This window comes from Ranitomeya variabilis, chromosome 3, assembly GCF_051348905.1.
Source record: "Ranitomeya variabilis isolate aRanVar5 chromosome 3, aRanVar5.hap1, whole genome shotgun sequence".
NCBI classification, from domain to species: Eukaryota; Metazoa; Chordata; class Amphibia; order Anura; family Dendrobatidae; genus Ranitomeya; species Ranitomeya variabilis.
Genome location: NC_135234.1, coordinates 723,002,059 through 723,014,762, shown reverse-complemented (window position 1 = coordinate 723,014,762; position 12,704 = coordinate 723,002,059). Strand labels below are relative to the sequence as shown.

Sequence of the window (12,704 nt, the reverse complement as noted above, 5' to 3'; positions counted from 1 at the left end):
GAATTTCATTTCGGATCTTCCAGTGTCTCGGGGCATGTCTGTCATCTGGGTGGTATGTGATCGCTTTTCCAAGATGGTCCATTTGGTGCCCTTGCCTAAGCTGCCTTCCTCTTCTGATCTGGTTCCGTTATTCTTTCAGAATGTGGTTCGTTTGCACGGCATTCCTGAGAATATCGTGTCTGACAGAGGATCCCAGTTTGTTTCCAGGTTCTGGCGATCCTTTTGTGCTAAGATGGGCATTGATTTGTTGTTTTCATCTGCCTTTCATCCTCAGACTAATGGCCAAACTGAGCGAACAAATCAGACTCTAGAGGCTTATTTGAGATGTTTTGTTTCTGCAGATCAGGATGATTGGGTGACCTTCTTGCCGTTGGCTGAGTTTGCCCTTAATAATCGGGCTAGTTCCGCTACCTTGGTTTCGCCATTTTTCTGCAACTCTGGTTTCCATCCTCGTTTTTCCTCGGGACATGTGGAGCCGTCTGACTGTCCTGGGGTGGATTCTGTGGTGGATAGGTTGCAGCGGATTTGGGATCATGTGGTGGACAACTTGAAGTTGTCACAGGAGAAGGCTCAGCGTTTTGTCAACCGCCGCCGCGGTGTGGGTCCCCGACTTCGCGTTGGGGATTTGGTGTGGCTGTCTTCTCGGTTTGTTCCTATGAAGGTCTCCTCTCCTAAATTTAAGCCTCGCTTCATCGGTCCTTATAAGGTTTTGGAAATTCTTAATCCAGTGTCCTTTCGCTTGGAACTTCCTGTGTAGTTTGCCATTCACAACGTGTTCCATAGGTCTTTGTTGCGGCGGTACGTTGTGCCTGTGGTTCCTTCTGTTGAGCCTCCTGCTCCGGTGTTGGTTGGGGGCGAGTTGGAGTACGTGGTGGAAAAGATCTTGGATTCTCGTCTCTCCAGGCGGAGGCTTCAGTATCTGGTCAAGTGGAAGGGCTATGGTCAGGAGGATAATTCCTGGGTGGTCGCCTCTGATGTGCATGCGGCCGATTTGGTTCGTGCCTTTCACGCTGCTCATCCTGATAGCCCTGGTGGTCTTGGTGAGGGTTCGGTGACCCCTCCTTAAGGGGGGGGTACTGTTGTGAATTAGACTTTTTGGCTCCCTCTTGTGGTCACTAGTGATATGACACTTTGATATTCCTTCCCTTGCTTGGTACCCACCTGGCCTCGTTAGTCCAGGGGTGTCGCTATTTGAACTTCCTGGATTTTCAGTCTGGTGCCTGGCATCGTTGTAATCAGATCCTTCTGTTTGCTCCTTTCTGCTGGTCCTGGTTCTTTGCAAAATTAAGCTAAGTCCTGCTTTCTTGTTTTTGGTTATTTACTGTGCTCTTATTTTTGTCCAGCTTGTACTAAATGTGATTCCTGATACTGCTGGAAGCTCTAGGGGGCGGATGTTCTCCCCCCGTGCCGTTAGACGGTTCGGGGGTTCTTGAATATTCCGCGTGGAGTTTTTGTGAGGGTTTTTGCTGACCATATAAGTCATCTTCCTATATTCTGCTATTAGTTAGTGGGCCTCTCTTTGCTGAAAAACCTAGTTCATTTCTTGCGTTTGTCTTTTCTTCTTACCTCACCGTTATTATTTGTTGGGGGCTTGTATCCAACTTTTTGGGGTATTTCCTCTGGAGGCAAGAAAGGTCTTTCTTTTCCCTGCTAGGGTTAGTTAGTTCTCCGGCTGGCGCGAGACGTCTAGAATCAACGTAGGTACGTTCCCCGGCTGCTGTTATTTGTGTGCTAGGTTCAGGTATATGGTCAGCCCAGTTACCACTGCCCTATGAGCTGGGTTTTATGTTTGCAGACTTCGCTATTTGTCTTTGAGACCCCCTGCCATTGGGGTCATAACAGTACCCCAGAATGGGGTAGTGTCCCTAAAAGTGGGGTGGAGTCCCAAAACTGAGCGGTGACCCCAAATAATTATGGTTGGCCAAAAAGGGGCTGCATCTCAAAAGGGGGTAGTTGCCCAAAAGGGGGTGGAGTCCCTAAAAGGGGTGATGGCCCTAAAGGAGAAAATAGTCCACAAGGGGGCGGTAACCCCAAAGGGGGTGGAGTCCAAAAAGGGGGCGGCAACCCAATTAGGGGTGGTGGCCCAAAAAGGGGCGGCGGCGAATGCGCTGTTGAACTGTTGCCGGGTTCAAAGTAAGAACAGCGCATATTCAGAATGTTGAACTGACTTTTCGTCTGACAAGATGCCACAGAGTTGTTCTGTAGAGGTCAATGGAGTGTGCGTGACTGGACTTCTGGACTCAGGGAGCCTGGTGACATTGGTGCGCGCCACACTCCTTATCTATCTGATTCCCGGAAGGAAGATGGAAGTCCACTGCGTTCATGGGGTCGCTAGGGATTATCCGGTGTCCAGGGTAATCATTGAGACGCCCACTATTATTGCCAGCCATGAAGTACCTGATGCTGAAGAGATGAAGAACTCTGAGGTTACCAAGAGTCCAGAGGTACCAAAGAGTAAACAGACAGAGAGCCCAGGAGAGACCATAGAGCTGGATGCAGAAACAGGTGGAACTCTGAAGAGGCAGAGTCTGGGTGGGCAAGAGAGCTCTTCTGAAAATCTACATGTGCTGGCCAAAAGAGAGCAGGACCATAACATAGAGCTGCTTAGAGAAACAGTCGAACGAGAAAGGGTCCTGAGGCAAGCAATTGAGCACAAAGTGGGTGACCTAGAGAAGGAGGTCGTTGAACTCAGAGGTCACCTATCAGCGTGTCAGGCCATGAATAGGGCCATATTGAAAGATATGGATGTGCTCAGAATGGCTCAAGAAAAGCATCAGCAGGAGCTTCTCCAGAGAGAGGAGGAACGTCGCTGCCTGGCAGAGGAGTTGCCAATGCCCATCTTGGCGAAGGCTCAAGCGGAAGAAAAGACTGAGGAAGAGTTCATGCTAAAAGCGGAACAAGAGAGTCACCCGGTCGTGACAGACGTCTTGGTGGAAAGGTCAGAGGCAAAAAGGGAGCCATCTGTCTATGAAGAGAGTGAGACCCCGTTCTTCAAGACCGTGATTGATGTACCCGAAGACATGCGAGAAGCGTGCGCCAGGAAGGGTGTGCATGAGGCATTTAGAAAGGCGGTAGAGGTGTGTAGTGTGCACTGGGCGCCTCAGACTCAGCAATTGGTCATACTGTCGACTAGGGAAGTCACAGTGAAGCGGGTGGCTGTCCTGAGGGATATGCACCTACACTGCCTCCGTACAAAACAGAGGATCATTTTGAAGAATGATGAAGCCGTTCGACGTTTGGAGCGTGAAAGGAAGGCTCTTAGTCGGCTGGGCTTAGTGGAAGACACAGTCCAAGTACCCAAAGCTCTGGTGGCGAAAGTCATTGGGAAACTTGGGAGAGTGATGCAGGAGATGGTGGATAAATCCGGTCTGAAGAGACTGAGGATACCGGCTGATGAAGAGGTCCAGGTCATGGATGAAGATGGGATGGTTCCGTTCCTGGTTGTCGGATCCAGAGAGAGTCTTAGGAATATCCGCATGCTTCTGGAATATCGCATGGCATACCTAAGGGAGGTAGAACAGCTGAGACTTGAGAGACTGAAAGTTAATAAACAGCTGCCAGAGAGGCAAAGAAGTTTGCGTAAGACTGTAAGTCCTCAAGCTGAAGCTAACAGAGGACATAGAGAAAAGTGGATGGATTCCTCTCCAGGCAATAAAGACCATGGGAGAAGGTGGCCTGATGAAACAGATAGAAGCAGTGATGCCTCAGTCAGCTCAGGGTTAAGGGACCTAAGCAGGAGATCCTGTAGCAGACAAGAGGACAAGGGTTCAATAACAGGCTCTGACTTAGACAGACGGTTTGACTGTCAGGGACGACTGAGAGGGGTCTCTAGTCGGTTTAGGATAAGTGCCAAGCCCCACGGCTTTAGGCAGAGGGGGGAGGTATGTAGCGTGGCTAAAGGTTGTATAGTCGACGGGAGGTATGTATCACAGAGAAGGCTTGTCGCTGTGATGTAACCTGGAGTGTTTTCTTTAATGCACATAAGGCAATAAGGAAGTGTTTAAGTATATTTGGGTCTGGGTTACGGGTAGCTATGAGAGATGGGAGGGTCTGGCTACCCATATACCTCACCCCTGGGTAAGGGGCATAACCATGCCTTTCTATGTTTTGTTTCAGAACCTGTGGTGATGTCAGAACCACATGTCTAATCATATGACAGGTACCTGGGTGTGGTTTCAGGCTACATAATGGAGGTGTGTTTGGCACATGGCTGTGAGTGTTTGGGACTCTGTGAGTGTGGACAGAGATCCCTGTGTCCAGGCGGGACACTACAGACAGGAGTCTGTGTGTGTGGTGGAGAAAGCCCCCACAGTGTGTTAAGGCTCCCGGACTGAGACTGAAGGACTGGACTCTTGTATTTTCATTTCCTGAGCTAAAGGCTGTTTGTTTACCCGTTGTTCATGCTGTTATGTGGTTTATGGAGAAATAAACCCACTTGAACGCTGAAGAGAATGTGGCTCCTGTTTGCTCCTATGCATCTGAGCGAGTGAACCCCTACAAAATATATATATATATATATATATATATATATATATATATATATATATATACATATATATAAAAGAAAAAAAAATCACCTGCTGGCCACGGCGCCTGCACTGCAGCATGATCACATGCGTAAATGGTGCCGGCTGCGCCTGCACAGTAGCAGCTATCGGCGATCCAATAGCTGTTACTGAGCAGGTGCAATAGTCTTGCTAAAGAAAAAAAATTCCTTCTCTAAGGCCGGTTTCACACGTCACTGGCTCCGGTACGTGAGGTGTCAGTTTTCTCACGTACCGGAGACACTGACACACGTAGACACATTCAAATCAATGTGTCTCTGCACATGTCAGTGTGTTTTTGCGGACCGTGTGTCCGTTTGAAAAACACGGAGACATGTCAGTGTTCGGGGGAGCGCACGGATCACACGGACCCATTAAAGTCAATGGGTCCGTGTAAAACACGTACCGCACACGGATGTTGTCCGTGTGCCGTGCAGGAGACAGCGCTACAGTAAGCGCTGTCCCCCCAGCATGGTGCTGAAGCTGCCATTCATCCGTTCTCTCCAGCAGCGTTCGCTGGGGAGAAGGGATGAAAAATCTTTTTTTGGGGGGTTTAAAATAAACTTTTGGGCATCCTCCCCCCTCCCACCCCCTGTGCGCCCGGCCGCCGGCATTAAAATACTCACCCGCCTCCCTCGACGCTCTCCGCCCCGCAGCTTCTCCTGTATGAGCGGCCACGTGGTGCCACCCATTACAGTGATGAATATGCGGCTCCACCCCTATGGGAGGTGGAGCCGCATATTCATGACTGTAATGGGTGGCACCACGTGACCGCTCATACAGGAGAAGCTGCGGCGCGGAGAGGACACTTCGAGGGAGCCGGGTGAGTATTTTATTAACAGCGGGCGGGCACACAGGGGGTGGGAGGGGGTTGGGGACAGGGATCTTTATTTTAAACACGGGGAAAAGGAAAAAAAAAGGATTTTTCATATCTTGTCTCCAGCGAACGCTGCTGGAGAGAAGATATGTATGGCGGCTTCAGCACCAGATGCAGGGGACAGCGCTTATCTCTAGCGCTGTCTCCTGTACGGTCCGTGTGGTACCCAGGCGGCACACGGCTGCCGCACGTGTGCCACACGGATGGCCTACGTGAGCTCACGGACACACGGACACGGATAACTCCGGTACCGATTTTTCCGGTACTGGAATTATCTGGACGTGTGGGACAGGCCTAAGATGGGGCTGCTGGCACCTGTGTAGTAGCAGCTATCAGTGATCACTGATAGATGCTAATACGCAGGTGGCATCATTTTGCTGGAGAAAAAAAATCCTCGTCCAAGATGGCGCAGTCGGTGCCTGCGTAGTACCATCTATCGGCGATTGCTGTTATCTGCTACTATGCTGGCATCGGCGGCGCCATCTTGGAGGAGGAAATTTTTATTTCTCTAGCCTGCGCCATTTTCAGACACATTTTTTTTTCCTGATGCACATTACATTTGTGATCGTGCAGCAGCACAGGTGCCGCCGCCACCAGCGTCTGCCTGCTGCAGGTGATTTTTTGTTTTTTTCAATATATATACACAATATTCATTATGCCGAATAAGGCCATTCTCACACGTCCAGATAATTCCGGTACCGGAAAAATAGGTACCGGAGTTATCCGTGTCCGTGTGTTCACGTGGCACATCAGTGTGCCACACGTGCGGCAGCCGTGTGCCGCCCGTATGCCGACTGGGTACCACATGGACCGTGCAGGAGACAGCGCTACAGTAAGCAGGAGGGGGGTGGGAGGGGGTTGGTTACCGGGAACTTTATTTCGACCGCAAAAAAAGGAAAAAAACAATGATTTTTCATTCCTTCTCTCCAGCGAACGCTGCTGGAGAGAAGAAATGAATGGCGGCTTCAGCACCACAAGCTGGGGGGACAGCGCTTACTGTAGCGCTGTCTCCTGCACGGCACACGGACTGCACACGGACAGCATCCGTGTGTGGTATGTGTTTTACACGGACCCATTGACTTTAATGGGTCCGTGTGATCCGTGCGCTCCCACGAACACTGACATGTCTCCGTGTTTTTCAAACGGACACACGGTCCGTGAAAACACGCTGACATGTGCAGAGACACATTGATTTTAATGTGTCTACGTGAGTCAGTGTCTCCGGTACGTGAGAAAACTGTCACCACGCGTACCGGAGCCACTGACGTGTGAAACCGGCCTAAGAGGGAACCCAAGCAAATTCTCTCATCTCTAATAATGAGTGCAGAGTATGAGGGCTTCTTATAGAAAAACTAATGGGTCTGTGAGAGCCAGAATTCTTGCTAGTTGATAGGTGATCAAATACTTATTTCATACAAGAAAATGCAAAATAATTATGTAAAAATCATACAATGTGATTTTCTGGTTCTTATTTTTAGATTCTGCCTCTCACAGGTGAAGTGTACCTACGATAAAAATTACAGACCTCTCCATTCTTTGTAGATGGGAAAACTTGCAAAATCAGCAGTGAATCAAATACTTATTTTCCCCACCGTATGTACCTGCAGAATGAACTGTTAATTCGCTGTGATGCCTTTGTGCCCGGGAGCGGCTGTTTTTGGTTTTGAATCTCTAGGAGTTTTATGAAAGCAATAAATCTGCACAATTGGGTCAAACCTCATTGCGAGTGTGAATGCAACCTAATGCCCACCTGAGAGCATCCCTACACCTGTACAAAGATGGCAGACACAGGGAATCATGAATTTTGATTTAAAATAAAGAATTTAGCTGTACACATTGGGGAGGTCCAGTATGTGCGAGTATATGTGGTATTCAGCTTTATTCTTTATATCTATATAGGAAGAGCAGGAGAACTTCCTAACCTATATGTGTTATATAGCTGCAAACATGGCGCGGCCTTATGGATCCGTTCTCCTTCTGTACACTCTGGGAACTGTATGTTACAAAAAATATATTAACTAATGTAAACCCAAGACTTACATAAGAGGGGGCCCAGCTTCGTGCAGAAAAATCCGTTGCAGTTTTGTAGGATTCAGCACGAGTTCCAATTTTCTTGAAAGATAAGCTGTCCGCAGAAGGAGAACTCTGCAAGTGTCCCAATCCAGGCCCAGACATTCCTGGGGATCCCTGTCACATCCCGAGACAAATAAACAGTAAGAATTGATAAACTGAGCAAATACTACACAAAAGAATATTAACCCCTTCACCCCCGAGCCTGTTTTCACCTCTTCCTGACCAAGCCAAATTTTTACAGGTCTGACCAGCGTCACTATATGAAGTCATAACTCTGGAACTCTTCAACGGATCCCGCTGATTCTGAGACTGTTTTTTCGGGACACACTGTACCTCATGTTATTGGTAAGTTTAGGCAGATATTTTTTGCATTTATTTGTGAAAATAATCGGAATTTTGATGAACGTTTCGCAATTTTCAACCTTTTAATTTGTATGCCCTTAAACCAGATACTTATGTCACATAAAATAGTTAATAAATGACATTTACCAAATGTCTACATGACATGAACAGGATTTTTTAAACATCATTTTTTTTTTGTTAAAAGTTGAGCAGCAATTTCTCAATTTTCCAACAATACTTCACAAAGCCATTTTTTTAGCGACCATATCACATTTGAAGTGACTTTGGGGTGCCTATATGACCGGAAATACCTAAAAGAGACACCATTCTAAAAACAGCACCCCTCAAGGTGCTCCAGAACACATTCAATATGTTTATTAACACTTCAGGTGCTTCTCAGGAATTGAAGCAATATGGAAGGAAATAATGAAAATGTAACTTTCCTCATAAAAACGTTGCTTTAGCTGCAAATGTAGCATTTTCATAAGGGTAACAGGAGAAAATGAACTGTAAAATTTGTTGTGCAATTTCTCCTGAGTATGTCGATACCCCATATGTGGTGGAAATCTACTGTTTAGGGCACGGCAGGGCTTGGAAGGGAAGAAGCACCATTTGACTTTTGGAATGCAAAATTAGCTGGAATTGATAGCGAACGCCATATTTGGAGAGCCCCTGATGTGCCTAAACAATAGAAAACCTCCACAAGTGACCCGATTTTGGAAACTACACCTCTCAAGGAACTTGTCTAGAGGTGTGGTGAGCACCTTAATATGTTGGTTTTGCCCCAAATATTTAATTTTTACAAGGGTAATAGAAGAAAATGGACCACACAAATTGTGCAGTTTCTCCTGAGTACACGGATACCGCATAAGTGCTGAGAAACTACTGTGCAGGCGCACGGCAGGACTCAGAAGGGAAGGAGCGCCGATGCACAGCAGGGCTCAGGAGAGCGCCAACAAAATTCTGGAGCTCAGTTTTCACTAGAATAGACTGCGGATGACATGTAACATTTGAACAGCCACAGACGTCTTTTCAGAGCTCCAAATGGTGGAGACAGACTGGGCTGCAGGTAGCTGCCAGGTACCACTCCCGGGCAGATCCCTGTACTGCAGCTGCTAACCCCAGGGGTCAGGTTCACTGACACAGGCTAGGGCTATGTTCAGACATCAGTCTAGGATACTGGTTTAGGGACTGGCCACACACGGACTGGGGGACAATGTTCAGGCACTGGCCGCACTGGGACTAGGAGACTTTGGATACAGGACATATTGGGGATGGATCCACACATCGGTGAATAGTAAATACCGGTATATTACTGATAAACCACAATTGGTGGCACAATGTAGGACATGATCATATATCAAAGACAAATATCAGAAATACTCTGTCTGATACCTGATTCTCATACTTGAGTCTGCTAACTGACTCTGATACCTGACTCTGATACCTGATACTTGACTTCTCTCAAACATCAGAATCAGAAGGTTTTTCAGATACCCTCAATAGAGTACTTGAATGGTTAATCTCATAAGCAAAGAAAAAGGATTCTTTCACTGCCATTTGAGCTAATGGCTGAGTAGTTAATCTTCTGGCTTATAGAATAGAAAGCTTGAGTTCAAGCCCAGTGAAAGTAAACTTTGTTCATCAACTTATGCTGCCCGGCACACAAACTCCAGAGATGCTTCACTTTGATGAGTGAAGAAAGTCACATATCATATGTCAGAATGAAAATCAAAATGATTTTTCCACTCACTGAGCGTTTGCAAAGCAGATTTCATAGCCAAAGAAAATCAGGACTAGGCATCACTTGAGCTTGTGGAACAATGGTAAGGCTGCTGCCTCAAGTGGAGCTTTTTCTGGGTTTAAAGCCAATATTTGATTTTTTTAACCCCTTCATGACTGGAGCTTTTTTAGGTTTTGCGTTTTCGTTCCCCTTCTGTCCAGAGCCACAACTTTTTTTATTTTTCCATCAATATGGCCATGTGAGGGCTTATTTTTTGTGGGACATGTTGTACTTTTGAACTACATCATTGGTTTTAGCATGTCTTGTACTCGAAAACAGGAAAAAAATTCCAAGTGCGGTAAAATTGCAAAAAAAGTGCAATCTCACAAGTTTGGCTTTTTTGCTAGGTTCACTAAATGCTAAAACTGACCTGCCATTATGATTCTCCAGGTCATTACGAGTTCATAAACACCAAACATGTCTTGGTTCTTTTTTATCTAAGTGGTGAAAAAAATTCCAAAGTTTGCTAAAAAACAAACAAAAAAAATTGCATCATTTTCCGAGACCCATAGAGTCTCCATTTTTCGTGATCTCGGGTTGGGTGAGGGCTTATTTTTTTGCGCGCCGAGCTGACGTTTTTAATAATACCACTTTTGTGCAGGTATGTTCTTTTGATCGCCCGTTATTGCATTTTAATGAAATGTTGCGGCAACCAAAAAAACATAATTGTGGTGTTTCGATTTTTTTTTCTCGCTACGCCGTTTAGTAATCAGATTAATCCTTTTTTTCTTGATAGATCGGGCGATTCTGAACGCGGCGATACCAAATATGTGTGTATTTGATTTTTTTTATTGTTTTATTTTGAATGAGTCGAAAGGGGGGTGATTTAAACTTTTATTTTTTTTTAACTTGTTTTATATTTTTAAAACTATTTTTAAGTTTTGCCATGCTTCAATAGTTTCCATGGGAGACTAGAAGCTGCCACAACTTGATCGGCTCTGCTACATAGAGGCGATGCTCAGATCACCTCTATGTAGCAGAATTACTACACAGAGGTGGTCGGCGCTCATCGCAATCCAGCATCAACAACTATAGAGGTCTCAAGGAGACGTTTGGTTGTTATGCCGACGAACCGATGACCCCCGATCACGTGACAGGGGTCAGCGGTGCGCGTATTTCCTCCCCGATGGCCGGAGGCGCACATTAAATGCTGCTGTCAGAGTTTGACAGCGGCAGTTATCTAGTTAATAGGCACGGGCGGATCGCAATTCCGCCCGCGCCTATTGGGGGCACATGTCAGCTGTTCAAAACAGCTGACATGTCAAGGCTTTGATGCGGGCTCAGCACCAGAGCCCGCTGCATGCGCACAATTTACGAGGTGCATGCCTCCAGAAGCAAAAGCTGAGCTCAATGTATGGGCACTAAACTGTCATATTTGCAATTCTCCAGAAGAAAGCATGGTGTGGATGTTACAACGTGAAAACCCCGGAGGAGCCAAATTAGTCACTGCAGCCATAGGTAAATTCATTGAGAATGGGGCAACTTTTGTGTTTTTTTTCTGCTGTTCTGGCACCTTCGGGGCTTCGCAAATGTAGCCCGCAAACTATTGCAGCAAAATCCCTTAGGAAGAAGATAAGATGAAACCTGTGTTGGGGTTTTCTTGCCTGTCAGAAGCCATACTGGTGAATACCTAATCAGAGTAGAGCACCACATGAAGACCCCCCCAACGCAGACTGCCCCACAGCACGAGCAGATCATTAACTAAAAACTGAAAATAAAGATTACACAACAACCACAAGATGGATTTCATTAACCAAGGTATCATTTTAATCAATATAACGGCGCCAACCTGACACTGTCTGTAGGTTACTGTGCGCAATCCTGCGGACAGGTTCCCTTTAATATGCTCATATCTTATGTATTTTTTGTAATAATACATTAAATTTTCACCTAATTTTATTTAATGGATGTACATTTCTCATTCTACCTGTCCATTTTTTGCTAACATTCTATGATTCCCCTTATGTGAATTAAAACTTTGAGGCAAAAGTAAAATTTTAAAAGTTAAAATATTTAAAGTTTTTTCTTTGCACAACCCAATCTTAAAAAATGCTGTGCTGTATTTTGTGGGTTAAAAATGCTTACCACAACCCTAAGTGAATTCCCAATGGGGCTTAGTTTGCCAAATGAGGTTAAACAATTCTATGCTCCAAAAATTAAATAAATTCCTTTCCGAGCTCTGCTATCTGCCCAAACAGCAGTTTTTGACCACATATGGGATATCATCTGTTATGACCTGGTGGTTACGGAGTAGCACTGAGATGACCTGGTGGGTAAAACCAATCATGGACAAGCTCCGAGGAGGTGGCAGCTCCACCGACAACAATCACAGTTATGACCTGGTGATTACGGAGCAGCACAGAAATGACCTGGTGGGTAAAATGTACAAGCTCTGAGGAGGTGGTAGCTTTACTGACCGCAATCCCTACTCCTAACACCAACACTAGAAATAGCCGTGGGACGTTCCTATCTCTGCCTAGACGCCTCGACACAGCCTAAGAACTAACTACCCCTGAAGATGGAAACGGAAAACTATCTCGCCTCAGAGAAACCCCCAAAAGGAAAGATAGCCCCCCACAAATATTATCGGTGAGTGGAGAGGGAAATTACAAACTCAGAAATGAAAATAGATTTCAGCAAAGGAGACCAACACTATCTAAATAGACAGAGATAGAAAAGGATACTGTGCGGTCAGTATAAAAACTAAAATCCACGCAGAGTTTACAAAAATAACCTCCACACCGACTCACGGTGTGGAGGGGCAAATCTGCACCCCAGAGCTTCCAACTAGCCTGAATATTTCATAATGACAAGCTGGACAAAAGAGACATAACTTAAACCTGAACAGAAGGTCAAAAGCAGGGATACACCCAAGAACTAGCAGAACTTATCTTAAGCTGAAATGGACTGGCCAACAGAGTACTTCCAGGAGAGGACTGAATCCAACAGGAAAACATTGACAGCTGGCATCGACTACAGACTAAAGCCCAGTTAAATAACAAGGCCAGGGAACCGATTAGTGAAGGCAGCTGCTAAGTTCCACTCGAAACCACCAGAGGGAGCCCAAGAGCAGAACTCCCAAAAA

The 12,704-nt window shown here is 46.1% G+C and overlaps 1 protein-coding gene across 11 annotated transcripts in view; it reads right to left on the bottom strand.

The window, feature by feature from the left end:
• The window catches only part of PARP4 (poly(ADP-ribose) polymerase family member 4), a 318,181-nt gene that overhangs the window by 101,569 nt on the left and 203,908 nt on the right, over positions 1-12,704 (bottom strand). For all 11 annotated transcript variants that reach the window (XM_077298347.1, XM_077298349.1, XM_077298352.1 and 8 more), the window contains one exon: positions 7,462-7,608. In XM_077298347.1, the coding sequence (XP_077154462.1) occupies positions 7,462-7,608 (147 nt within the window). The remainder of the gene's footprint in view (positions 1-7,461; positions 7,609-12,704) is intronic.